The sequence below is a fragment of the Camelina sativa genome, chromosome 13 (assembly GCF_000633955.1).
Source record: "Camelina sativa cultivar DH55 chromosome 13, Cs, whole genome shotgun sequence".
Lineage (NCBI taxonomy): Eukaryota > Viridiplantae > Streptophyta > Magnoliopsida > Brassicales > Brassicaceae > Camelina > Camelina sativa.
Genome location: NC_025697.1, coordinates 3,320,887 through 3,348,262, shown reverse-complemented (window position 1 = coordinate 3,348,262; position 27,376 = coordinate 3,320,887). Strand labels below are relative to the sequence as shown.

At 36.0% G+C, this 27,376-nt stretch overlaps 6 protein-coding genes and 1 long non-coding RNA gene across 9 annotated transcripts; 5 read left to right on the top strand and 2 right to left on the bottom strand.

Annotated features, from left to right (window-relative positions):
• LOC104734843 (cytochrome P450 86B1) lies at positions 335–2,430 on the top strand. Its single transcript, XM_010454503.2, has 2 exons — positions 335–1,670; positions 1,869–2,430. The coding sequence occupies exons 1-2, from the start codon at positions 438–440 to the stop codon at positions 2,262–2,264; spliced, it is 1,629 nt and encodes a 542-aa protein (XP_010452805.1). The 5' UTR covers positions 335–437; the 3' UTR covers positions 2,265–2,430.
• On the top strand, positions 4,390–5,809 carry LOC104734842 (uncharacterized protein At5g23160). The gene is made up of 2 exons (XM_010454502.2): positions 4,390–4,826; positions 5,070–5,809. The coding sequence occupies exons 1-2, from the start codon at positions 4,464–4,466 to the stop codon at positions 5,499–5,501; spliced, it is 795 nt and encodes a 264-aa protein (XP_010452804.1). The 5' UTR covers positions 4,390–4,463; the 3' UTR covers positions 5,502–5,809.
• Positions 8,195–17,250, top strand: LOC104734840 (protein HUA2-LIKE 1-like). 3 transcript variants are annotated; one of them, XM_010454499.2, is made up of 15 exons: positions 8,195–8,656; positions 9,050–9,126; positions 9,292–11,145; positions 11,234–11,744; positions 11,951–12,059; positions 12,241–12,353; positions 12,433–12,620; positions 12,792–13,693; positions 13,798–13,887; positions 13,992–14,069; positions 14,188–14,365; positions 14,855–14,992; positions 15,348–15,416; positions 15,552–16,001; positions 16,847–17,250. In XM_010454499.2, exons 1-10 carry the CDS (start codon positions 8,546–8,548, stop codon positions 14,060–14,062), a joined length of 4,026 nt encoding a protein of 1,341 aa, XP_010452801.1. In that variant the 5' UTR covers positions 8,195–8,545; the 3' UTR covers positions 14,063–14,069; positions 14,188–14,365; positions 14,855–14,992; positions 15,348–15,416; positions 15,552–16,001; positions 16,847–17,250. The 3 variants fall into 3 exon arrangements, with proteins under 3 accessions (XP_010452801.1, XP_010452802.1, XP_010452799.1); XM_010454500.2 differs by lacking the exon at positions 16,847–17,250 and adding an exon at positions 16,053–16,405 and having other exon boundaries at positions 15,552–15,635; XM_010454497.2 differs by lacking the exon at positions 16,847–17,250 and having other exon boundaries at positions 15,552–16,405.
• Positions 17,502–19,687, bottom strand: LOC104734839. The gene is made up of 3 exons (XM_010454496.1): positions 19,170–19,687; positions 18,784–18,914; positions 17,502–18,672 (listed from the first exon to the last, which is right to left on the bottom strand). The coding sequence occupies exons 1-3, from the start codon at positions 19,485–19,487 to the stop codon at positions 17,886–17,888; spliced, it is 1,236 nt and encodes a 411-aa protein (XP_010452798.1). The 5' UTR covers positions 19,488–19,687; the 3' UTR covers positions 17,502–17,885.
• LOC104734838 (protein Dr1 homolog) lies at positions 20,700–22,299 on the bottom strand. Its single transcript, XM_010454494.2, has 6 exons — positions 22,068–22,299; positions 21,881–21,946; positions 21,585–21,674; positions 21,365–21,459; positions 21,218–21,286; positions 20,700–21,114 (listed from the first exon to the last, which is right to left on the bottom strand). Exons 2-6 carry the CDS (start codon positions 21,933–21,935, stop codon positions 20,935–20,937), a joined length of 489 nt encoding a protein of 162 aa, XP_010452796.1. The 5' UTR covers positions 21,936–21,946; positions 22,068–22,299; the 3' UTR covers positions 20,700–20,934.
• On the top strand, positions 23,522–24,625 carry LOC109128428. The gene is made up of 2 exons (XR_002034809.1): positions 23,522–23,620; positions 24,362–24,625. It is a non-coding gene; the product is annotated as an uncharacterized LOC109128428 (long non-coding RNA).
• Positions 24,954–26,679, top strand: LOC104734836 (H/ACA ribonucleoprotein complex subunit 2-like protein). The gene is made up of 4 exons (XM_010454493.2): positions 24,954–25,171; positions 25,278–25,347; positions 26,116–26,221; positions 26,306–26,679. Exons 1-4 carry the CDS (start codon positions 25,039–25,041, stop codon positions 26,465–26,467), a joined length of 471 nt encoding a protein of 156 aa, XP_010452795.1. The 5' UTR covers positions 24,954–25,038; the 3' UTR covers positions 26,468–26,679.

The following is a 27,376-nucleotide window of genomic DNA, read 5'->3' as shown; positions in this document are numbered from 1 at the left end:
GACAAAGTAAAGAACTTAGGTGATCCGTCACTACCCACTTGTCAACTTCTCTTTTATCCACAATCCCTCATATTCTAAAACCCTAATTTTAATTCAATATTTAAACAAGCTTGATTCCCCCTCCAAAAGACTTGACCTTTACAAAATGCCAAACAAAACAAAGAAAGCAAAACACGAGAACAAGAGCCACATAAGTTAAAAAAGACCGTTAGAAAAGAACAACGAACTTTTTTTAGCTCACCAAATCAAACCCAATATTTCACATTAAGAGCCAAACACGAAACTTATGCGTCTTAAATTCATTCTTCTTTCATTTCATATTCTTCACCCACTAATTTAACTAACAGTTTCATTATTTGCAATCTCTCTTTCTCTTCCTCTCTGCAAATTATACACACTCCTGTTTCTCTTGTTTCCCTCTTTTTTTTTTTTTCACTATGAACTATAATTCTTCAGCTTATAATCTTACGGCTGCTGCAAGCCACCACGAGCCTCTGGTTTCCCGGAGGCTGTTATTCTTGAGAGACGTTCAGATTCTTGAGCTCTTTATTGCCCTTTTCGTGTTTGTCACGATACACTCCTTGCGACAGAAGAAACATCAAGGGATGCCCGTTTGGCCGTTTCTTGGCATGCTTCCTTCCTTGATTCTTGCAGTGCGAAGTAACATATATGAATGGTTATCTGATATTCTAATCAGCAGGAACGGGACTTTCCGGTTTAGAGGTCCATGGTTTAGCACTCTCAACTGCGTCGTTACTTGTGATCCAAGAAACGTTGAGCATATTCTCAAGACCCGCTTCTCCATTTACCCTAAGGGTTCTTACTTCCGTGAGACCATGCGAGATCTACTTGGAGACGGGATTTTCAATGCCGATGAAGAAACGTGGCAACGGCAAAGGAAAACAGCAAGTGTCGAGTTCCATTCGGCTAATTTCAGACAACTAACCAGCCAGTCATTGCACGAACTCGTGCATAATCGACTCTTGCCGGTTCTTGAAACTTCTGAAAAGATTGATCTTCAGGACATTTTGTTAAGGCTAACGTTCGATAATGTATGTATGATTGCTTTCGGAGTCGATCCAGGTTGTCTTAGTCCAAACCTACCTGAAATTCCATTCGCAAAAGCCTTCGAGGATGCAACAGAAGCAACAGCTGTGAGATTTGTGATGCCTGGTTTCGTGTGGAAGCTCATGAGGTCTCTTAACCTAGGAACAGAGAAGAATCTTAAGGAATCAATAAAAGGTGTGGATTATTTCGCTGACGAAGTAATCAAGACGAGGAAGAAAGAGCTGTCTCTAGAGACTGAAACCGCAAAGAGATCTGATCTCTTAACTATTTTTATGGGTCTACGAGACGACAATGGAGAGAAATTTTCAGTTAAATTCTTGCGTGATATTTGTGTGAACTTCATACTTGCTGGGAGAGACACTTCCTCTGTGGCTCTAAGCTGGTTTTTCTGGCTAATCGAGAAGAATCCGGAAGTGGAGGAGAACATCATGGTGGTAATTTGCAAGATTCTTGAGCAGAGAGATGATAATGGAGATACAAAGAAGAACATTGAGTATGAGCCTGTGTTCAGACCAGAAGAGATCAAGAAAATGGATTATTTACAAGCTGCTTTGTCTGAGGCTCTCAGATTATATCCTTCAGTTCCAGTCGATCACAAAGAGGTACGTGCCCTGTTTCACATACTTGTCTCCGCAAATGTCATTTTCTAGTATATCTAACTTTATAGTAGAGTGACTTGTTAAAGAATTTTTGGTATGTTTGGTGTGGTTGGCTTACATTATTTCTCTTTAATACTATTTCGGTTATGAATGAAATATATTAGTACGCATGAGGTTATAAAAGTTTATAATATTTTGAAGGTACTTGAAGACGATGTATTTCCAGATGGGACGAAACTAAAGAAAGGAGAAAAAGTTATATACGCACTATATGCAATGGCGCGTATGGAACTGATTTGGGGGAAGGACTGTTGTGAGTTCAAGCCAGAAAGGTGGTTAGGAGACGGCAGGTACACGAGTGAGTCAGCCTATAAGTTCACGGCCTTCAATGGTGGTCCGCGGCTCTGTCTAGGCAAGGATTTTGCGTATTATCAAATGAAATATGTGGCGGCCACGATTATTTACCGCTATAGGGTTAGTATGAAGGGTGGTCATAAGGTTGAGCCAAAGATGGCTTTAACTATGTACATGAAGCATGGCTTGAAGGTGACTATGGTCAAGAGGAGTGCCTTTGAGATAGACCACTACTACCGCTGATGCCCATGAAGGGTATAATTGGTGTATAGTGAATAGTGACTCAAGGTTTTGAGTTTGAGATTTATGAATTGTAACAAGTGATTGTTATTTTTTTTGGGTGATTTTGATTGGTAGTTGTATGCACTATATAATCTATATTAATATGGTTTTATAATTATTACTAGTAACTTGCAATATTGTATTCTACAAAACGAGTCCTTACTTTAATCATTTTTATAGGATTTCATATATTTCAGAGCCGATCTTGACTATGATTTTAACTATGACTTTTGCAAAGAAAGAAAAAAACACATAAATTCGAATGGGTCAATATAGAAAACAGCTAAACGAAGAGATCCAACGTAGAAGTTGGAACGTGGACACTACGATACTTATATTCTTCTATCAAACTTTACTTTGGTTTATTTTATTTATTAAACTAATCATTTTATCAAGATGAATCAATCTTTTTTTGTTCTAATCTTTCCACCGTGTTGAATAACGTGGTTCGTTATTGTAGAAGTTTTAATTCATAACATATGAATATTTTTGGTGATGAACGCTTAATGAAGACCAACTTTGTTTTTGTCATTTTTCTTAGAAAATTATGACATAATATAATAATTATAGTATTTTTGAGAATATCACAATATAATTATTAGTATGTGTACTTGATTATATAATTCTATATTTTCAGCAATAAAGCTCATTTAACATGGGACTATATTTAGTATCTCTATTCAACATGTGTACTATACTATTTGGTTCATGAAGTTGAAGTCTATGTGATTAAAGATGTACGAGGGCAATAAAAAAATTAAAAATCACAAACTGGACGGCTGGACCAACCAGATACTGAGAAAATAATCTCAGAAATTGGACCAACAAAATATAATATAGAAACTCAGAAATTTTTAAAACAGAGCACTTTCAGTCAAACCATCGAAAAACTTGTTTCAGTCATAAATCATAATAAGCTGTTTTGCGCCACATGTGATTGCAGTCGACTGTTCTGTGTCACACTTTGTGCTATATGTATATAAATATTCGGTATATCAACATAAGGCCATATTGAAGCCGTGTGAGTATTTGTACGAGATTGCTAAAACGACTATGGTCTTCACGAAACCTTGGACAAACACGAGCCCATCATTTATATTTGAAGGAATTATTTGGATTTGTTTATCTTTTGTTATAGTGATTACATAGGTGATTTGTTTCCTATGTGTGTTTCATATGTTTGTGAAAACAGTCAAGTTCTTCTTTTATTTCTTTGTCATGTACACAGCATTCGTTTCAGTATCCCAACATCATTCACTAGCATTTAGTAGTATTGGTAGTTCAAGTGGTGTATATATATATAGTGATTCATTCTTTGAATAAAACAACTTTCAATATTTCGAATTTATGTGCCATACTGTAGGTGGAAACTAAAGGATCGATATTGATTTAATGATTTAGTCTAATTATAACATGTTTTAGTTTCCGGCGCAACTAAATTATTGGCCAAAAGTATTGATCCATAGTTCGGGATCTTAGTGTGCGTATGAGAGGGTCCAGTGGGAGTTAAAAAAATTCCGTAACATTTGGTCAAAATCGATTTATAAGCAAAACCATTGATAGAAAAAAATAATACTTTACTAGGCATCAACATTTTTTGTTTTTATCACCAAAAAAAATATATATTAGATTAAACAAACCAATTAGAGGATGTTGTTTACTAGGCATTAACATTCAAGATTGTAAAATTTTAAGTAAAAAAAAAAGACATATGATGAATTACTTCTGACAGATATTCTCTCATATATAATTTTACAAAATTGACACATATAAAGGAATATCTATAATCTTTACTTACTTTGAAGCATCACTTAATTACTTTTGCCAAAAAAAAACTCCATAATTGACATCTAAATCTAGAGTTATTTTTTCTTTCCCTTTTATCTTATCTTGTAAGAATTTCTAATACTTTTGTTTTGGATGCAACTTGTTGTAGCCTAGTCCCGTCCCAGTTTTCTTAATATGTAATCTTATGTTCATTCACCTTGATATTTCCGTTGATTCTTCGATTTGTGTCAATACACTGATAGATAAAATATTATTTTAATTAAATTAAAATAAATTAAAGAAGAGAAGATAAAATCCAACCGCTCCGAGCGATATTTCAAAGTCTTCGCACGAAACGCAACATTTCTCTTTCTTTCAACAATCCGACTGCAAATGGCGAAAACAGAGAAGAGAGTCCGAGAAAGATCACTCGGATCTTCTTCGTCTTTCCTCGGCTGCTTCGGGTTTTCTCGGAAGATACACTCCGACAAATCGATGGTTGCTGAAGAAGACGGTGGTGAGATGATGAAGAAGAAGAATAAGAAACGGATTAGTCGGTGGTTTTTATGTTCGAAGTTTCGCCTGAAGAACGGCGAGATCAAACCGTCGCCGATCGAGGAAACAGAGAAACCGACTTTGAGAGTAGTAGATGAATCTGATGATAAGCAAAAACCCCTATCGGTGGTGATACGTCGTACTACTGATCGTCAAAACATTCCGGTTGATGATAAGCCCGTCAATCAGGACACTAAAGAGGTATCTTTCGTTGAATCATCTTTTATAAGTTTTGAGACTTTTTACTCCTTTTTTTTTTTTTTTTTTTTTTTCTCTTTTTGGGGTCTACAGTTGAAAAAAAAATCATTTTCAGACAATTCAATTTCTTTCATCACCAATATGATTGTCTTATTGTGATCTTCTTGATTTTGCGGACGTTATTCATATTTTCCGCTGTGACATTAAAATTATTTCTTGGTTTTGTTCGATTTTTTTTAATTTCAGTCAACACCGAAGGACTCAAAAGACAAAACACCCGACCGATCAAAACCCATGGAACCGTTGGGTTCCTTTAAAGACACGTGTCCGGAGCGGGTGTGTACTTCAAAACGTTACGAGAAAAAACCCGACTTGAAACCAACTCGGGCGAAAAACAACGGGTCAAGGGTCGGTAAGTTTGACCCGGTCATAGGGATTTCGGTCATCATACTGACGTTAATGATTATGCTGGTTTGGGGTCGACTTTGTGCGATTCTTTGTACATCCGCTTGGTGTTACGTTCTACCTCGTGTCAGAGACGCAGCCGCGTTGGCCAAACGCAAACGCAACGGTAGCGACGTTTCTGCGTGTGTCTCGGATTTGAATTCAGAGTCGTATAAAAGAAAAGTCGTTTTGGACGGGTTTCTTGGACGCCCAAATCGCGTTTCGTTTTCATGACTATCTTTTTTTTTGTTTTGTTTTTGTTTTCTATATTTTAATGGTTAGATCATTTTTTTTGTTTGTTTGTTTGTTTTAAAATCAGGGACGACAAACAGTGTTTCCGTTTAATAACGACGATTGATCGATTGTGAATCGATACATAAGTATAATATATTGTCTTGTGTAATTTTAGAGGTCAATATTGAGCAGCCTGTTTTGTTGTATTGTGTAGTCTAGGAACTTTCTTGGTCTTACCAAATTTGGATTGGTTTTTGATTGAGATATATATATATATTCAGTGATGTCACATGATATAGTGATATGAATCATGGAACACGTGCAGGAGTTTTTCTTTTTGGGTCCATTCGTTTTTGTTACAAGTAAACAAGGGTTTAGGGGTTTCTTTCTCTATGAACTACTCGTCGATAAATTTAGGAATTTGGAATTCAAATGATTGTTGGAATTAGTCCAACTAGTATTTTTTTCTTGGGATGAGAATATTTGAAGACTTTTGAATGATAGCCGTGTGTTTTGTTACTTATACTGTAATACTTCGGAAAATTCAAAAGCACTTTTGATATACTCCATAATGGTAATACAATTAGACAAATGCAAACGAGAGATCGCTATATATGTCTCTTCTTTTAATTTTGGTTATGTAATACTGTATAACGTACTATCCTACTATCCTCAAGTGTTTATATTGATTACACATAAACCAATGTTTAAAAATTGTTGTCGTCTTATCTAAGTACATGTCCACACGTCTATTAGCCAGTTGAAATTTCAGTATGAATATTTAGTACATGTCCACACGTCTATTAGCCAGTTGAAATTTCAGTATGAATTTTTTTTTGATCCAATATCTTTAACAGTACTGTAAGCTACAGTGGCTATAATGATCCCACCAATTAAGTTACAGGAATCATTCGGTGCAGTGCGAATAACGTTGGTTGATTTAAAATAAACTTGTTCTTTGGTGCGCACGTTTTATCTTCGAGAAATAGAAGAACAAGTCAGAACGATGGTGACATATATAGTCAGAAAAATTCTAAAAAACTCTAATACATCAAGGGACCCAAATTTCACTCTTCTCCCATCTGTGTTGACCAAATTGAAATTATCCAGGCTCTAAATAATGGAATAACAAGCCACTACCTCAGTTCCCTATAACTTACTTGATCATGATTGGTGATTGACGACGACTTAGAAGAAAATATTGGGTTTTACATCAACAATAGTACTTATAGTAGTTCTGTCAATACATTGTCAATTGATTGCATTTTGGTTTTTGGTTTCCTATCGCATGTATTTGTAGGTTTTTCTCCCATATACATTAAAAAAAGGTTTGTTAGGAGTTTAATACATTTTTCAAATATAATTATGAAAAACATATATTCACTATTTAGAATTGAGAAAATAGAGTTGTGTGAGATAGAGGTAGAGAGAGATAGAAAATTAGGTGGGACATAGTGATGGGGAAAAGATTACAAAAAGGGCATAGAGAGGGAGAGTTGAAAAGAGGATAATGATTATGTATGCTTTAAGAGGTTTTTTTTTCTTCAATATTATATTTCATACAATCTAAAACATAAAAATTGGCTAATTAAATTTTGTTTTTTTTTAAGTTTCAGATATATAAAAATCTATGTTTTTTTCTTTACAATTTGATATGCATTTTGTTTGATGATTTTATTTGATAATATTAAATATTTTTTAAAAATTGTGTATCTGTACACCATATTAAGTGTATAGATGTGAGTACAGATGTAATTTGTTTAATTCTTAGGGTTTTGGATGTCTGTACCACAATGGTTTTTTAAAAATTACATCTGTACATTTGTACATATATCTGTACACTTAATAAGGTGTATAGACATTTGTACACTTAAAAATGTGTACGGATACAAAAGGTTTATATAATATATTTAAAAATTATTAAACAAAATTCATATCAAATTGTAAAGAAAAAATTTGTTTTTTTTGTATCTAAAAAGTTTTCTAAAAAAAAGTTATATTAACAATTATTTGAAAAATAAAAAAAAATGGAAGAAAATGGGAAACAATGACATGAGATGTAATTAATTAAAGTCATGAATGGTAAAAAAGGCTGTGGAAATAGTTGAACAGTAATATTAAATGTGTTTTTTTCCAATTGTAAATAGTAAATATATGTATTTCTTAATTATATTTGAAAAATGTATTATTTTGACAAATATCTCTTAAAAAAATCACAACATCATACATGACAAACCTTCAGCCAACGTCGCTCAAGTTTATTATTATTAAAAAGTCCTAGTTGGAAAAGTATGCAATTGAAACCAAAATTTTGGGATATATTTGTATGGGTTATATAGTCTTACAGTTAGTTTCCAACCTGCTTACTTAAAATATAAAAGAAAAAAAACCGACCCAAACGTTGTGAGTGTTAAAATAAAAAATTTCAGTTTATAGACGGCCCAGCTAAATCATATTGGGTTTTAATTTATGAGAAGCCCATTGAGAAGTTGTGAGAGTGTTATAAAGCAAACGAGTGTTATAAAGCAAACGAAGGCCGCCGTAAGTAACCCCTACACGGCGGAATGAAACTAGCCGGCCGGGAAGACTCAACTGACGGCGTCGATTCATCAAAACATATATTAAAGAAAAAAAAAACAAATAAGAAAAAAAGGAAAAAAACGAATGAACTGCTCAAAAACGTATATGATAAATAAATAAATAAAATATTGGAAAAGGGGAGGAGGGTGAGTAAAAAACGCGGCGACGAGAGTAAAACCCAGTTTCTCCGTTGCGTCATCTCTCCGGCGAAAGCTTTTAGTGCCCTAAATCCCCATCGTCGCTCTTCCTCAATCTCTCTTTCTCCACTGATTCAACTTCTCCATCCCACTCGTTTCCCTCGCCATTGCTCGTCACAGTGAAGCCCTAGCTATTTCCTTTTTCTCAACGGTGAAGAAGAGTTGGAATTACTTATTGCTTCTCTCATGGGGTTTTGTTTGGGATTGGTGATTCTGTTCGGTGTTTCTATCCGAGTTGAAGATTAGGGTTTTTAGCCAGTTTCGCCGATGGCCCCTGGGCGTAAAAGAGGAGCGAACAAAGCCTTGGCCATAGGTGACCTGAGATTGGGTGATCTCGTTCTTGCTAAAATCAAAGGCTTCCCTGCTTGGCCTGCTAAGGTTTGTGTCTTGCTCTCTCTCCCTCTCTTTCTCTCTCTCGGTGTTGATGCTTCGTGACGTTTTGATTCATGATCATGGTTTTTGTTTTTGTTGGTCTCGCATCTACTGTTTTTTTTTTGTGGTTAACTTTGGCTCGACACATACACTCAACGATCTGTTTTCAAATCTCTCACCTTAGTAGGCTTTCATAACGAGGCTGGTTTGTAGTATGCCAATCTTTTTTGTGCTGAAGTTTGAAGGCCAGTAGTATAATCCTCTAGCTTATTCTTAGTTGTATCTCTTATGTGCAGAGCTTTGTATTTGTTTGAAGTGATGTTAACACTGGTTGAGCTGTGTGGGATTGTGCAATGTGACTTAATTATCTACTGTGAACTAAATGGTTTTCATTTTCAGATCAGCCGTCCCGAAGATTGGAAACAGGTTCCAGACCCAAAGAAACACTTTGTTTATTTCTTTGGAACACAAGAAATGTAAGCCGGCGTCTTCTGTGTTTACTGATTGTTGCGGGACCCAGAAAGTTATATCCATCTTTTTTGTTAGTCAATACGTCCTGTTACTATGATTCTTTGTTTTTTTGAGTGTGAATTTGTTTTCTCAATATTAGTTGTTGACCAAGTCATCTTCTTGTAATGCAGTGGTTTTGTTACGCCACCTGATATTCAAGTCTTCACTACCGAGGCGAAGGATAAATTATTACAAAAATGTAAAGGTAAAACAGTCAAGTACTTTGCACAAGCCGTAGAGGAAATCTCCGCTGCATTTGAAGAGTCGCAGATTCACAAGTCAGATATATTGGATCCAGCAGTTCATGACGGAAAATCTGATAAGTTTGATTCTAGGTCTGATCCTTGTCCCGGTAAATTAGTTGAGGATAATGGTGCAGAGACAAAGCCTGGCTTAGGAGAGCAAGATCCGTCTAAATCAAATGACAGAACCACATCCCAGAGTAGTGAGCCGGTGGAGCATGGATCACTTGACCCTATCTTAAAGGTAGCAGATTCTAGGGATAAAACTGACGGTGTCACTTGCACTGACCATGGAAAGAATTCGGCCAATGGTCAGAGGATAATCAAGAAGACAGCTGGTGACACGAAGAAAAGAAGTAAAGATGAGGTTCATAGAGCCAAACGTGTGCCTGATAATCGAGCAGCTACTGACAGTCATCTCCTAGGCCAGAAAAAGGGCAATAAAAAGGGACAAGAGCATGGCAGTAAAATAGAATCTTTTGACAATAAGGTTGTTTTGGATGTGAAAATCGCTAGTTCTAAAAAGTCGAAAGAGTTGCTGAAAGAGAAACCTATCGCCCGAGTCTGTGGTGAGATTTTAGAGAAGAAAAAAAAATTTGAAAGCAAACTAGGAAAGTCTGCATCAGGAGTAGATGATAGTGAACGTGCTGCTAAAAGGCCACGGTCTGAAGATGCGAAGGATCAAAAACAATGTAAGAGAAAACATCTTCTTCCTGTTAGTGAAGGCAAGGCTGAAGTATCTGATTCTACTGGCGTTGTATCTAGTCTAAAGCCTGAGACTGTGTTAGGTGCCCAGGGAGGAAAAAATCAATTTGATAAGGAAGCAGTCGCTTATACTAAGCGCCGCAAAGAGACAGTGGAGCACACAAGTGTTTCCTCTTTTTCTCGGTCTCTCAATAAAGAGGGGACAAATCATCCTGAAAAGAAGATAACTTCATCTTCTGATAGCGATGTGAAGGTTCCAGCTGCTCAGCTGCCGAAGAGACGGAGGGCGGTTTGTATCTATGACGATGATGATGATGATGAAGACCCAAAGACTCCAGTTCATGGAGGACATACCAATGTTCCCAAAGCTAAACTAGCTTCTACGGGTGGTCCTAAAAGTGCTTATGCATCCCATGATACTTCTATTAAAGTAAAGCTATTAGCTGGATCTGCAGAAAGTGCAAAAACTGGGAAAGTACATCTGTATCAACAAAACAAGAAAATGGAGGGGTATAACTCACCTATGGGAAAACCAGTCAAGGCGTTTCTCCCAAAGAATATCAAGCCGAACTTGAGTTCTCCTAAAAATTCCCATCAGTTGGTTTCATTTAAGAAACAGGTGACAGGACAAAATAAAACTCCAAAAGTCTCTGGTTCAGGAATGCCAGATAGCGTGGAGGGTCCTTCAAACAGCTCCTCTGTGGGAAAACCATTCATCGAGCTGCCTCCACAGAATGTCAAGCAGATATTTAGATCTCCTAATAAGTCTTCTCAGTTGTTTTCAACTATGGAGCAGGTGGCAGGACAGAATAAAGTTACGAAAGTCTCTGGTGTGGGGATCCCAAAAAAATGCCAAGGTGATTTTTCCAAGGACGCAATGGCTGGTTCAGATATATTAAGCTCTTCTCATTCAGAGACAACAAATCAGAGAAGCAAACCAGCTTTGGAAGAAAACCCAACAGGCACTCCAAAAGTTGCAACTTGTCTGAACGATGTTGGAGTGTCAACAGGCATTTCTGTGAACTTGTCCGCTGACATGTATGTTTTTTATTGTCTTTCCCTTTGTCATTGATATGTTCATATTTGCTTGGAGGTTAAAGTTTAATGTCTTTTTTTGTTATCATAGTATTACTGGCAATCAAGAAAATGGAAGTGCCACATTGATCAGTTCTTCGATGCCAGATTCTTCTTCATCTATGAAGCATCTAATTGCAGCTGCCCAAGAAAAAAGAAAACAAGCACATTCACATACTTCACCTATTGTGAATATTGACCATAATTCCTTTACCATCGATCCAATGCAGACAAGTCAAAGCCCTTTCATGGTTCAGAATGTTTCATCTTCTGCTGGCGATGCCATGCTGATTGTTGCTGAGGAACCTCAAGAAGATTCTACTCCATCAATTCATGGCCACCAATCCTCATCAAGTAACCAAGTGGGGACTGAAGAGAAGGAAGAGAGAAGATTTAGTTCAGGGCATAGGTCGGTTGAGGGTTCACTGAGTGGTGCCACTGAGGCTGCGATTTCTCGAGATACGTTTGAGGGAATGCTAGAGACCTTATCCAGAACTAAGGAAAGTATTGGACGTGCAACACGCATGGCAATTAATTGTGCCGAGTATGGGATTGCCAGTGAGGTGAGTTAAATTGTTTCCTCAGGTCAACACTTTTCTTCTTTCTGTGGTTTCCTCTTTTTTAAGACCGCCAGCCAGAATTTCCTATGATAAACTTAGGAATAGACTGCAAATGTAGATTTAATATAGTAATGTACCTTTTCCAGCTGAAAATTCTTGGACAAAATTATTTACAGCGTTTGATGGGGTAATTTTATCGTGTTTTGTAGGTTGTGGAACTTCTCATTCGAAAGTTGGAAATTGAGCCTCATTTTCGTCGTAAAGTGGACTTGTTCTTTCTCGTTGATTCGATCACCCAATGTTCCCATAAACAAAAAGGTAAGCTTCTCCTGAATGGATGCAGAATCTCTTTCCAAATTGTCAATTTTCTGAGGCGCTTATGGTATTTTGTTTTTTTAACTGTATTACTCTCTACAGTCAAAGAGAATTTCTTTGTTTATCTTCTGTATAACTAATAAGACTAAAGTGATCCTTCGTGATGCATGTGAATCTTCTTTAGGTAAAACAGGCGGTTTGTATATTCCTACTGTGCAGGCAGCCCTTCCACGCCTTCTAGGAGCTGCTGCTCCTCCAGGGACTGGTGCTCGTGAAAATCGTCATCAATGTCGCAAGGTTCTTTTACTTTTTGTTCGTTTCGAGGACAGTCTCATGTTTTTGTTGTTCAGAGTCAGTGATCTCTTGCTCCTGCTAGGTATTGAGGTTGTGGCTTAAGAGGAAGATTTTCCCAGATTCTCTTTTACGTCGTTATATTGGTGATATTGGTGCTTCTGGTGATGATAAAACTGTTGGGTTTTCCCTACGACGTCCTTCTAGATCTGAGCGTTCTGTAGATGATCCTCTAAGGGACATGGAAGGGATGCTTGTTGACGAGTATGGGAGGTATGCATTATACTTATCTTGTTCTGTAGTTCAGCTTTCCAGATTTAATATATTTGATGGGCATGTAGAAGCTTAGTAGGAAATTTTTAGCCTGAATTAATTGTTAGAGACAGTTTTATTGCTGTTCGGAAGAGTACTGTTAATTTATACGTTAACGAGTTTTTTCTGCAGCAATGCAAGTTTTCAGCTGGCAGGCTTTTTATCTTCTCACAATTTTGGAGATGATGAAGAAGATGAGGATCTTCCAAGCACATCACATGAAGTTAAAAACACACATATAGAAGAACCAGTCCATGCGTTAGGCAAGTTAGAGGCACATGATAGTTCGAGTGATAAACCTCACTGTGTAGTAGATGTCAGTGGTGTACGTGAAATGGAAGATGCGTCTTGTCAGCTGACAGATGACGTACCTTCGTATGTCTGTGGGATTGGAGCGAAGGAGGACTCACCGGCTGCAACCTATGCGACTGAGATCCCTCCTTTTCCAGCATGTTCTCCTTCGCTACCTCATGAATCGCCTCCATCTCCCCCTCCTCTACCTCCTTCTCCACCACCGCTGTCTCCGCCTCCACCCCCTTCATATCCATCGGAGCTGCCATTTGCGCCACCTCCCTCTGATCATTTTTTTACTCCACCACCCGCTCCATTGGCACTTCCACCGTCTTCACAATCTATAGCTCTAACTCGACCGTCAATGCCTAGCCATCCTTCATTACTAAATAAACCAGGATTCACTAACCCAGCACATGCATCATTTCAACATGAATACCAGATATCTATGCAGTGGAACCAACAGCTTCGGCCGAGCAATACCTCTTTTCTACAGAGACCTGTGATTAGGAATCTTGCCCCAGCACCATCCAGCCATTTTCCGTTTCCAAGCCTTCAATCAGAACCCCAGCGTTCCTCCTTTCCTCATCCTTACCCTTTTCCTTCTCAGTCAGTTGATGGGCAGCGACATATGAATGAGGAAGCATGGCGGATGTCTTCAAATGGACGTAATGCAGATACTCTAAATGGAGCCTGGATAAGTGGAAGAAATCCATTTCCAGGCTCTCTTACTGTTACAGACGGTATGCAGATGCAAGAAACCTTTGTTTTGTCAGTTTGTTTATGCTACTTCAGTTGGTTATGATTCTCCTTTAGTTGATATTGGTTGTTTTACTTGCAATGACAGGTTTCTTTCAGCCGCCTCCCGAAAGACCTTCAGGGACAATGAGCTATCAGTTTGCTGCTGATAACGTGCAAGGTGGCCCGACAATTACAGGTGAGGCGATTTAAATCAACTAATCTGCTTTAAGACGCTCAGAGATGCATATGTGGGGGATCCTACACGTTTCCCTACAATAACGTTTTATTCTGCCATTCAAGGTCATGGTGCTTCGCAGATGCTTCCATCTCGGCCAGACGTACCTTTCACGGCTCGATGGAGGCCACCCTGAAGTTAAGGTAGACTACCTTTTGATTATTCGCTTACACTTTGATTAGCAAGCTGCTAATGTCTCTTTTTTTTTTTTTTTTTTGCTTCTTTGTCTCTGATTTTCTATTTTTGGATTGTATCAAACAGTTCGAAATAGAGAACCTGCACTTTCTTCCATAAAGGGATTTTTTGGCGGTATATTCACTTCCAGAGGCATCAAAACTCTGCAGACTATTGTCAGGATATTGCTATATGTTATAATTGTTCCTGACGAATGTATCACCGGATCATATTCTTCACAGTATATGCCCTAGTTTCTAATTTGGTTAGTACTCCTGTTACTCAGATACTGTAATTAGGCCAATGACCATGCACAGTTTTGTCTAGTTAAACAATTGTCAAGCTTTTAAGTCCTAATATATCGGGTGCAATCTTTTTTCTGACAAGCTTTTAAGTCCTAATTGTCAATCTTTTTTCTGACAAGAACCATCTAACTCAAAACTTTCTTTACTGGTATTTGAGACACGATCTTAAAAATTGCACATTTTATAAGGGTTGTATCTGCACACAGAAGTAATTAGGTTCTAAGGTAGTCACTATTGAGAAGTTCCAACGTATTAGGTGCAAGTCTGTCAATTTGCTCTTAATATTGGTTCCCTAAATGGAGACCTTTCTAGCGTTTCTTGTTCTGTGGGGAAAGTCACTTAGAAGTTACTTGGTGAAGTCTCTTCAGTTCCTTCTAGACGATTCTTCTCAGTATTTTAAGAGTCTTGATTATTGTTCTTAACAAATGTCTGTTCTGTGCATAACCTAGGTTGTCTAGGCTGAATGCCTTAGCAGGAACGATGACGCATGCATTTCTCAACAACTGTGACTCCATTTACCCGGTTTTACAAGAATATCCGTATCGTTATCTTGTGCACTGCTTATCTGAAGTTGTTGAGGACTTGAGGTATCGGTTCCTCCTTTTTGTCTTGAAATGTATATCTTTTATTCTTTCAAACCAGACTTGTCTATGGCTGCTAGTTCAATCTATAAGGTTTCCAGCTCCCATAAATCGCATATCCTTCCAAAAGGATTCATGCAAAAGAATCTCCAGAAAAAAAGAAAAAAAAAAACTTAACCAGCATTGTGGATTTATGATATTAAACTGTAGAATTAGCTGTATGAATAATTTAGTTTCTTGATCGACATGGTCTCTATGTTGTCTACAGATCTCTTTGGTCTTTCTATATCTGGTTTTCTAATTTTGAAAGTTGACTTCAACTCCGAGTACATAATCAGTCATCTGCATTATCTCGTGCTAGGTTTTACACTGGAACCCGGAGTGGTGGAAATGGCGTCCTGTTTGGATCAAATTTCGGCGTAATCTCGAGGTAAAGACTACTAGTCGTTAAATTGAGATGTTTCTTCAAAGTTTGACAACTGGCCTGGACTGACTGGGCATAATTCAGCGAGAGAAATACGTCGCTCGGTGTGAGAATCTCACATTTGTTGCGTGGTTGTTTCAGGTTTTTGATTAGATTTTGTGGAACCAGAGTCATTGGGATTAACTCAGACTTAGAAGCTTATGATTGGTTCTCTGAAGTCGGCAGGTTAGGTTTTTCTTTTGCATTCTCTCTTTGAAAGGTACAGTTGTCAAAAAGATTCACCATTTAGTAAATACTTGTTTGAGCATCTTTTTTCTGGTTAGAATTATTTTCAATAAAAAAGCATTGATAAAGCTATAAGTATTCTAAAATTTTGTGTTCATAAAATAGCTACGAAGAGTCAAAACCGGTTAAAGCGCATCTCTATATCATGTTAAACGATCTACTAGAATATTCTAGAACTGAAAAGATCTAGCTCATCTCACTGTCATACAAGACTATGGGACTTTGATAAAGTGATTTCAATAAATAATGTTTGTCTACATGAAGTGAAATTGGATTTGCCAAAACTGTCTAATTCTGAGCAAAAAGGTTCGAACTTATACACATATGTTGCAAGTTGTGCTATTAAATTTTTTACAGCAACAGCAGAAAAAACCCCAAAAGAATGTCGGTAAGTGTAGAGTGGTTGTGGTGGTGTGACGCGTTGGTAGCAGTAGTAATGGCGATAGCATGAGCGATGACAGTGATGAAGTCGTAAGCGGCGATGGAAAAAAAAAAACAGAAGCATTGGTTGTGCCAGCCAGAAGCAGCCGTGACGGAACAGTGTCTACTTTTGTAGATGTTTGATTTTATATAACACTTGCAAATTTTTATGTACATTAGTTTGTTGGATTACGCTTTGTAGTTTATTGTTGATTGTTGAGATATAATTAGATAAGTTAGATCTACTCGCAAAAAACTAGCCCATATTGATTTAAAAATTCAGTCTAAAATAACTGGGTATTTACTTTCTTTTCGCTCGTTTCTATTGATTCATTCCAGGGTTTACATAACGGTGTGGCTAACACGTTGAAACTGTGCTTCGACAGCACAACCCCGGCTACGTCTGGAAAGCATTATTCAATAACACATATGAGAGAACTTTATAATTAAAAATACGCAGAAAAGAACGGTTTCAGCTTGGCTCAATCCGAGTTACGGTCGAATAAAACCATAAAGACCAACAACATACAGAGAGACAGCCTTTGCACTTTAATAAAAGCATTATTAAATAAATGCATGAAAATACAATTTAGTATGTGTGACAATGTATCATGAAACAAAAAGATTTTAACTACTCTACGGATATTGTCGTCGATACAATACAACCCCACCCAGAACATGGTACAGCATAACTTTTATAACTTACAAAAAAAAAAAAAAGNAGCAAAAAGGTTCGAACTTATACACATATGTTGCAAGTTGTGCTATTAAATTTTTTACAGCAACAGCAGAAAAAACCCCAAAAGAATGTCGGTAAGTGTAGAGTGGTTGTGGTGGTGTGACGCGTTGGTAGCAGTAGTAATGGCGATAGCATGAGCGATGACAGTGATGAAGTCGTAAGCGGCGATGGAAAAAAAAAAACAGAAGCATTGGTTGTGCCAGCCAGAAGCAGCCGTGACGGAACAGTGTCTACTTTTGTAGATGTTTGATTTTATATAACACTTGCAAATTTTTATGTACATTAGTTTGTTGGATTACGCTTTGTAGTTTATTGTTGATTGTTGAGATATAATTAGATAAGTTAGATCTACTCGCAAAAAACTAGCCCATATTGATTTAAAAATTCAGTCTAAAATAACTGGGTATTTACTTTCTTTTCGCTCGTTTCTATTGATTCATTCCAGGGTTTACATAACGGTGTGGCTAACACGTTGAAACTGTGCTTCGACAGCACAACCCCGGCTACGTCTGGAAAGCATTATTCAATAACACATATGAGAGAACTTTATAATTAAAAATACGCAGAAAAGAACGGTTTCAGCTTGGCTCAATCCGAGTTACGGTCGAATAAAACCATAAAGACCAACAACATACAGAGAGACAGCCTTTGCACTTTAATAAAAGCATTATTAAATAAATGCATGAAAATACAATTTAGTATGTGTGACAATGTATCATGAAACAAAAAGATTTTAACTACTCTACGGATATTGTCGTCGATACAATACAACCCCACCCAGAACATGGTACAGCATAACTTTTATAACTTACAAAAAAAAAAAAAAGACCCAATCATTACATCATCAGAAGCTTCTTCCTTCTTTATAAATTTCAATTTTGGAAGTTTTTTTTGTTTCTTCCTTCAAATTTTCTCTAATCTCTCTTTACTTGTATTTACTCGGCATTAAGCTAAAATAGCTTCTTTTGCAATTGATTCGTATAGTCCCCAAAAAAAGAATAAGGCAGTTAAATAACGATAAACTGACCTTTTTAGTCCAGAGCCGTTTTGTTTCTCCGACCTGTTAAAGGCTTTGGTAATCCATCAAAGATTGAGCTTGTTATAGCCGCAGGTGTAAGCAAATCAGGTTTCAAGCTCCATTTTGAAGTTGGCCACAGAGACAACGAACCGTTACTGCTGTTACCGTCCGGATCTTGTAGACTTGATGCACTCGAAGATTTTCTTACACTGCAAAAGCTGTCTGAAACTGGAGCATCCATCAAGTTGATTGGTACCGGATTGAAATTACCGTTCTCATATTCTGCTAGATTGGTTCTGCTTGAAGCTTTTGATCTCAAAGCTAAGCCTTTTCCGGCTATTGATAAAAACCCGCCATTGCTGCTACTGTTGTCTTCTTTCAACACAAGCTCTGGAGTCCGGGATGAAAAGTCGGCTTCAGATTTTTGGCGTCTCCTCATAAACTTGTCGGAGTTTGGTTCTTGAGAATTATTCTCTGGTGATTGGTTAACCTCTTCGATAAGTGCATTGACCAAGCTTCTAGATTTCCTATGGTGATTCAAGGGAGCATTTGTTGATGGGAAAGGTCTGAGATATTGATTATCATGACGAGAACTTTCGGTCTTGTAATTTCCCATCTCGAAGCATCCTCCATCAGAGACTGTTCTGTCTGCTGGTTTAAGCCCGTAATAACCTTGCAGTGAGTACATCGCTGGAGAGACTTTCTTCTCAGAAGATTTCAATCTCAGAGACTGAAACAAATCAAACACGTCCTCGTTGCTGTGGTTTGGTGATTCCGGTTCGTGGCATGAACACCCCTCTCTGCAAATAAGATTCCATGTATTAGAGCCACAGCTTCAGTCCAACACAAACAAGGCAAGCATGTAATAAATCACGTCTAAGGAGGAGATAGATGTAGCTTAAATAAAGTACCCATGGTTTAAGGAGCCATTAGACAAACAAGGAGAAGGAGGGTGTCTCCCAGGTAAAGGAATATGAAGAGACTTGAGAGCAAACATTTGAAGATCAGTAACAAGGTTATTCATCTTTTTCACATCTGCAACCTGAAAGTTAAAAAAAAAAAAAAAAACAATTAGGAATAAACAATACAAGCTTCAAAAGCATTACAAGCTTAAAACAAATCTGAAATAATCCAAACAAAGCTCTCTCTCTGACAAATAACTTTTTCCTCTCATGTGTTCTTCATCATCATACCTCAATTCCCAAAAAAAAAAAAACCTTTACACCAGTATGTCAATTTTTACACAACAACCTTAACCAAAGCAAAACCTAATTTTTATAAGAATGTTTTATTTTACCTCAACACCGTATTTAATAGCAATGCCGGCGAGAGTATCGTACTTGGAGACGCGGTGTTCGATGTAACCACGGTCAGGGGAATCGGAACCATGAAATGGAGGTGAAGAGCTAGAAGGTGGAGGAGACGAGTTCGGAGACGGGATCCGGAGGATCTTCGATCTAGTAGGACTCTTCTCACGTGAATGTGAATTCTCCAATCGATCTAAGAATCCTCCGTAACCATTATTATCATCTCGGAATTTTCCATTGCTATATTCAGGTGTCCCATTACGACTAGATGAAGAAGATGAACTCCTCCTCTCTCGATCCATAAACATAATAATAATTAAAAATCCTACCTATTTATTATTCTACACTAGATCTGATCAGAAAATTTATCATCAAGTAAAGGAACACACGAATCGAAACGGTGAAGATGAAGGAGGAGAGATTCAAAATTAAAAAAAAGGGAGAAAAAGTGAATATTACAGGGAATGACGAAAGAGACGATGAGAAGAGAGAGGTGAAAGGAAAAAAAAACTGGNAGTCGTTTTTTTTTTTTTTTTTTTCCTCAGAGGATCGATGGTTGCTTAAGTTTTTTGTTCCCCAGATTTCCCGGGAAAAAAAAAAATGAAACGAAACGAAGAGATCTCTCTCTGTGCTGTGCTCCTCTCTCGTCGCAGCGGTGGAATTATACCAAGATTTTATTTATTTAATGACCAATTAAAATTATGAGTTAGAAGACTAATACGGATTTTTAATTAATTAATTTGCATTATTAAGAGTATGCTTTGCAAATTAAACTGCTAATAATCGAGCTGAAGAAACAGTACGAGTTTTAATTAAATTGACGACAACAAAAAAAATTGGTGAAAATTATATTATTTAATAATTACATATTTACATAAGATAAGGGTAAATAAACAAATCTTTATAAAATTGCATAACAGGCACGTTATAAATACACAGTAGCTTAGATTTAAAAAAAAAAAAATCAAATAAACAACTTTTTCTAGAAGAATAATTATAATATTTCATAACTAAAAAAAAAGTGCTTAATACTGTAAAAGAAAAAGATAAATATCAAATAATATAATCGTGAAATTCTGGTTACGTAAAAGAAAATTATCTACTTACTTGCAAATAAAAATAGCTTAGTTACTTTTTCATACTGGATTTATATATTAACAGCTTTTAAAGTCAAAAGCAAAGTGTGTGTGTGTTTGACAACAAATAACAAGTCCGTATAATGTCGGCGAGGCAAAGAGAGTTGAAAGAAGAATCCCTTCTTATTATTATTACTTGCCTAACCAAAATAAACAATTGACAGACACATGCTGGTCTAATTGGACATCTAAGTAAGAGTGGTCCTCCTCTCTTGCCTCTTAGGTTTAATTTATTGGGTTTGACAAGATAAAAATCGGGTCAGGTTCTCCGGTTTGGATTGCTTCAGATCTTTTATCGGCTGTGAACTATAAAGGAGTCTAGTATTATCAAATTCTGAGAAAACTGTATTTAGGAATTATAAACAGAATGACGACAGTTGCAAAGATTGAAGAAGACAAACCTTGCTAATTACATCTGAAATCACCAAAGTGATTTTTAGAAGATTCAACACAAAAACATAAATCTAAGTTAAATAATTGTAAAGAGCATATCAACACCGAGACGCGACGAATTTTGCACTTTACAGAGAAATGCTAGAAACAAAAGCAAAAAAAAAAAAAGTCAAAAGGATAAAATGTTAAGAAAGAAAAAAAAAAGGTTCCCTTCTAGCTTTGTTGATTAGCTTTGTAAATTTGTCTGTTGGGTTTCTTCTAGTTGCTGCTGCTCAGGTTGAGGAACTGAAACACCTCCATTCATTCTTGCTCGAGCTTCTGCAAACATTCTCTGTTGTTCCGCTGCTGCTTCTTCTTCCGTCATCTCTGCTCCGCTGTTCATCTTCACGCTTCTCTGTGAATCTTGCTGCAAGAATTTGCAATACACACAAAAGGAAACCAATTAAGATTTTTTTTTATATATATACTCAAGTCTGGATTATTAGGAAAGGGATGGTGTAATGGATTACCATGGTTTCATATTTATGTTGCTCATAAGCAGCATAGACTTCTTCAACGTATTCCCCAAAGCCAAGAACCTGTTTCATATGTCAAGTCACATGAATTAAAATCACCATTCCAAAACATATAATTCTGAGTGAATGTAAACAGCAAACCTGTAAAGCTTTGAGTACGTGCTCAGGGGCGATTGTTCGTTTATCCTCTTTGTTACACACTTCGTTAGACTCCGATGATATAAGATTTATGAACTCTGCCAATAATGTTCATACAACAACAACAAAAAGAAAGAAGAGGATAAGCAAATTTTGAAACAATGATCAGTTTTGTTATAAACTTTGTTTTGGGAGAAATTTGAAAAGAGTAATCAATCTTTACCTACACAACACTCGATCAGAAGATCTTGAGCATCTCTAGCAACACGAACATCTGCTGGTAGCATCTCCTTTATAATCTTTGTCATGGTAGCTGACATATTTACCAAACAACAAACATATTTTTTTTATTTAGCAGACAAGAATTAAGAGTTAGATGAAAATATCTGATGCAGTTCATGCTTTCTTTTCATCGTTGCATTGAGTTAACCTGAAACGCCATGGATACATTCAATTTTTACCTAAAACTCACTAATTGACAGAAACATCCCCAAAAAAAACAAGAAGAAGAGGCTAAACCTTTTGGAAGCGAAGCATCTTCTTTGGACTTTCCAACTATATCCATCGGATCCATCGTTTTTAGCTCTACATATAAAAACAACAATCAGATTGATTAAAATTGCTACCACGAAGAGCTATGGCCGACGAAGTTATAAGATGAAGAACAAGGAGAAAGTCAAGAGAAAGAGAGAGATGTATAATTTACCGAGTGTATTATAAAAGGGATCGAAACGGAGGCAGATCAACGACGGAGATCAGGTAAGTTAAACGAGTTACGACACCGAGTCACGGCGAGATCGGACGGAATCTTATCGGCGGGTTTTCTCTCTCTCTATCTCCTGTTTCGGTTTCTCTCCTCTACGCAGAGAGATCGATTAGGGCAAAAACAGAAAGACCAAAAGTAAGCGCGTGAATCCCACTTTTCCCCCAAAGTGATCGACAGCGCGTCTAGATAAATTTCCTTCTTTTTCGAGACGTGGGAAATGGGCTTCATTACATATGTGACGCGACCCGTTTAAGCCCAATAAATTTTCTGTTTTTTATATATATATTAATCATCCGCTTAAAAAGGCCTTGGGGATCCTTCATACATTTTTTTGTTTTGGTCAACTCAAGTTAATCGTGTTACTCAAATAATGGTTTTTCTAAAAAAATGACTCAATATGGAATTTTCGACATGGTTAACAATCACTTGCTTAATAATATTTTTTAATACCAAATCTGGTTTTATTCGAAATTTATACCAACAAAAAAAAGTTTATAATTTTTATGACACTTTGGTACATTTTAGTTTTAAAATATTATTTTTTTAAAAAATTATATATTCTAAAGATAACAAAATAAAAAATAAAAATAAAAAAACTTGTGAGTGATTTTAACAAAAATAAAATAAAAATCTTATTAGTTGAAGGAACAAGAAGCATTTTCAAAAATATCCCTTTTCTATGTCTTTTTTTTTAAATACCCTTTCATATTGGCAATTTTTAAAACTATTTCTTTTTATGATCAAATTACTTTTTTTTTGAATGACAACAAGAAAGTACAGTCACCAAAATCAAAAAAAAAATACCCACCAAAATCGAAAATTTTCCCGTCAAAAATTATTTTCCCCGCCAAATTTTTGAAAGTTATACTTTTTAAAAACCTTGTAAACGTTTTTAAAAACCTTGTAAATTTGTTTAGAAGGTGTTTAAAAACCTTATAAAAACCTTATAAAAACGTTTAAAAACCCTATAAAAATCTTATAAAAACTTTGTAAAAACGTTTAAAAGTTGTTTAAAAAACCTTTTAAAATTTTTTTAAAACCTTTTAAAAATCTTATAAAAGTGTTTACAAGGTGTTTATAAAGTTTTTATGAGGTTTCTATCTTATAAAAACTTTTAAACACTTTGTAAATTTTATTTGGCGGGAATTTTTTTTTGTCTAAAATTTTTATCAAAATTTTTTTGGCGGGAAATTTTTTCGAAATTCTTTTGATAGGAAAATATGTTGGAAATTCTTTTGGCGGAATTTTTTTTTTTTTAAATAAATTATTTTTTATGTAAAGTTAAAATAGTCATTAAAAATTAAAGGAGTCAAAAATAAAAATGATAAAAAAAAAAGTATTTTTGAAAAGGGAAAATGGGTATTTTTAACAAATTGTGAAGAAACAAACCCGAAACAAACCCGATCTAGAATGTTTGTTTGACAACAGATAGAGAGAGAGACGTAGGCCAATAGGCAAATCAGAAATGGTATCTCTCTCTCGTCAGATTCCTGGTTGATACTTCTTCACTCTCCTCTGTTCCCCTTTTTATTTAGATTTGACATTTACTCAAAAATAAAATATCTGATTCTCTTCTTCGTCTTAGCTAGAGTTTATCTGCAGAGATGCATGTGTATACAGGGATACATATAGTAATATGTTTTATTTTTTTGGTCCATTTCATTGATATAAAGATTTCAGCTATTTACTACTTGTGGTGTTTGTTTAGACCGTTGTTTTTTTCAGATCTGATATGTTTTGTTTGCTCCGATTTGGGAATTTTTTTTATTCTTTCGTTTACATTTTGGAATATAACTGAAAAGAAAAAGAAAGAGTTGAAAGAGAGAGTCACTGGAGGCAGCGGTTCATCGATCTCTTCCTGGGGACACAAAAATAAAAATAAAATCGAAAAGCATGAATAGATCGATAAACCTCTGCATCCAGTGTTTGCCTCTTTCTTTATCTTTGTTGTGTTCATAATTAAAAAAAAAAAGAGTATGTACTTTGTCTGATTAGCCTTTAGTTTTCATCAAGTGGATTCAGATTCTTTGTATGAATAAATTCTGATAGTTTCTTTCCTTTATTGGTTTTGACTCTGACCAAACAATGGTCCTCCTGTCCTGATGATAATATGTGTTGTGTTTTTGGTGGGTATAATCGTTTTACAAGTTTCTCCTTTGTTGTTTTATAATAATACAAGCTTTACATGACATGGTTGTCCTTGTTCCTCCACACTGATTTATTTGTTTTACGAGGCATTATTGCTGGTACTGGAAGCTGGTTTGATGTTGAAGCTCACCAGTAACAACCAATTCACTCCAAACAAAAATAGGTGTTAACAAGGCCATGCGTAACTTGAAGTTGAACTGTTTTGGTGCTCAAGTCAAGTGTATTGAGTATTTTTGTACTGTAATGTATTTTTTACAATGCTTTGTTAATTGTACTTTCCTCAAGTATGTAATTAAAACTTAAAACACCTTACTGCTTGCTTTTTAGTATAAAGATGTCATGTTATTTTCCTATTGGATGGTCAAGTTGTTATCTTTGCCTCTGAGATCTCTCATCATACTAACTAATCGTTGGAAGTTATTTGCGAACATTTTAGTAACATTCAATCTACCTACAAATGGTCTTGAATAAACCTTTTTAAAAAAGCAGAAAAATGATTTTTAAGCTAAACAACTTGACGAAATATAGAAATCTCTGAAACTGCATAAGGGCCCAAATACGTTGGGCCTTTTAATATGTAATCACTTTATAGAACGTATTTTATACAAAGCCCATATTGGATTAGGGTTTTATCAACTCAAGCACTTCTATAAAACCCCAATGATCACATAGTCATGTAACCACCTTCATATAAACCCTAATTATTTCCGCCACTCTCTTCCGCCATTTTTTTTTTCACCCGGGAGCTAAGCTAAAGCTAACTATGGGAAGCGATACCGAAGCAGAGAAGTCGATTCAAAACGAGAAGAAGAAGTACGCTATTACCCTTGCTCCTATCGCTAAACCTCTCGCCGGCAAAAAACTCCAGAAGAGAACATTCAAACTCATTCAAAAAGGTACCTATCTGAGCTCCGACCTAGCTTCCTCACTTTGTGCAAACCCTTATATCTTTTATGGATTGGTAGCTCATGTTTTGTGTTTTGCTTATGTAATTATTGTCAGCTGCTGGAAAGAAATGTTTGAAGAGAGGAGTTAAGGAAGTGGTTAAGAGCATCAGACGTAACCAGAAAGGGTTAGTCTTCTTTATCACTTTATATTATCATGGTTGAGTTTTGTTTTGTGTTAGTCAATTTACTTAGTTGATGTTACATCCGTGTACAATTAAGCCGATGCTCTGGATTATAAGTAATGAAATTAGCATGGTACTGTACACGGAAACTGAACTATGGATCGACATGTCTGCCATCTCTGATTTCCCTGATTAGACGGCCTGGTTTAGATCCACATTCTTTTGCCTGTTGTTGTGATCTTCTGTCTTTGGTATTTTACTAGTGGAATTAGCTATTTATTCTTGCTTGATTTTTGAAAGCCGTGTACAAATAAGCCGATGCTCTGGATTAAAGTAATGAATGTAGCATGGTACTGTGCACGGAAACTGAGCTACCGCAGATCGACATGTCTGCCATCTCTGATCTCTCTGATGAGACGGCCTGGTTTAGATCTACATTCTAAGTCTTTGTTTGTGATTATGTCTCTTTAAAAAAGTGTTTAGTGTTTTGATTAACTGATATATTGATCCGTGTACAATTAAGCCGATGCTCTGGATTAAATAGAATGAATGTAGCATGGTACTGTGCACGGAAACTGAATCATGAGTTTAAAATGTCTGTGCCCTCTCTGAGTTCCCTATTTGGTTCATTGATTTTAGGGCCTGATTTGAACCCACATTTTCTTTTCTTCTTGTTGCTTCGTTCATTCATCCATGTAGTTAAAAGTTAAAACTATAATTTTTGTTATGTATCAGCATATACTTAAATGAGATTTGCTTTTTCTTATGCAGGTTATGTGTTATAGCTGGAAACATATCACCTATTGATGTGATTACCCATCTTCCAATCTTATGCGAAGAGCATGGTATTCCTTATGTATACGTTCCATCCAAAGAAGTAAGCCACGTTTCTTCATTTATTTAAATCTTGTTATCTGCCTGTTATTGGGTATTAACATATTCTTTTTAAAATGTAATACAGGATCTTGCGCAAGCTGGAGCAACAAAACGGCCAACGTGTTGTGTATTGGTCATGCTTAAACCGGCAAAAGGAGAGCTAGCTGTAGACGAACTTGAAAAGTTAAAGACAGACTACGAACAAGTCTCTGACGATATTAAGGAGCTTGCATCTTCTGTAATCTGATTAGAAAACTAGAATCGAAAAAAACACACTTTTAACATGTGTGTTTTTGTTGCCGTGGTGGTTTAATGAATATCATGATATTTATTATATTGCTCTTGTTCAATTTTGTGTGGACAATTCAAAGTTACTAGTATTGTAAAATTTAGAATCGTATCTCCTTTGTTTCGACTTTTTTTTAGTGGACTAGTGGGCTTTTTTTGTTTTGGCTTTTATCAAATGCTGTCTTATCTCACAGTTGATTAGTTATAGTTCAACCACTGACCAATTTTGTCCCCACTGATTTAGCTATTATTTTTCACAAGATTTTATTAAGAGCCGTTTGACTTTGGACAGGAAAATTGCTTTGAATTTCAATTAGCGATCTCCAACAACTATTTTTTTTTTGTGTGAACTAAATCTCCAATTATAGAAACTCCGATTTTTGGTCACAACTCACAAGTAAGTATCCGAAAGAAAATTGTGAGATTGGTATTTTTTATCAAAAAAAAAAGAAAAAGAGAAGAGATATTTTGGACAGTGCGTACGAAAACAATCAATAGGTAGGGTTTAAATATGTAACATGTTTAAATTTTAGAACATGTTCCAGTATGTATTGTTTAAACTTTTTGGTTGGATATTTATTGGAAGTTTGTTGAATAGGGCTTTTCCAAAATTTTATGTAGGGTTATCCATGGTTTTGTTTTGTTTGTACATCAACAATCTGACAATATGATAAATCGCTATAGATAGATACGTGAGATCGCTGACCTATAAACTAATTTGTTTGTTTTGACACAATATTGTCTTCTCCAGTTTTCATCATAGCTATATCTTTTCCTCGTCTCAAGGAATTACGTAAAATCTTCTTTCCTGAGACAATGTTCTTGATGGAAACTATGCATAGTAGAGATATATTAGTAGATTTACAAG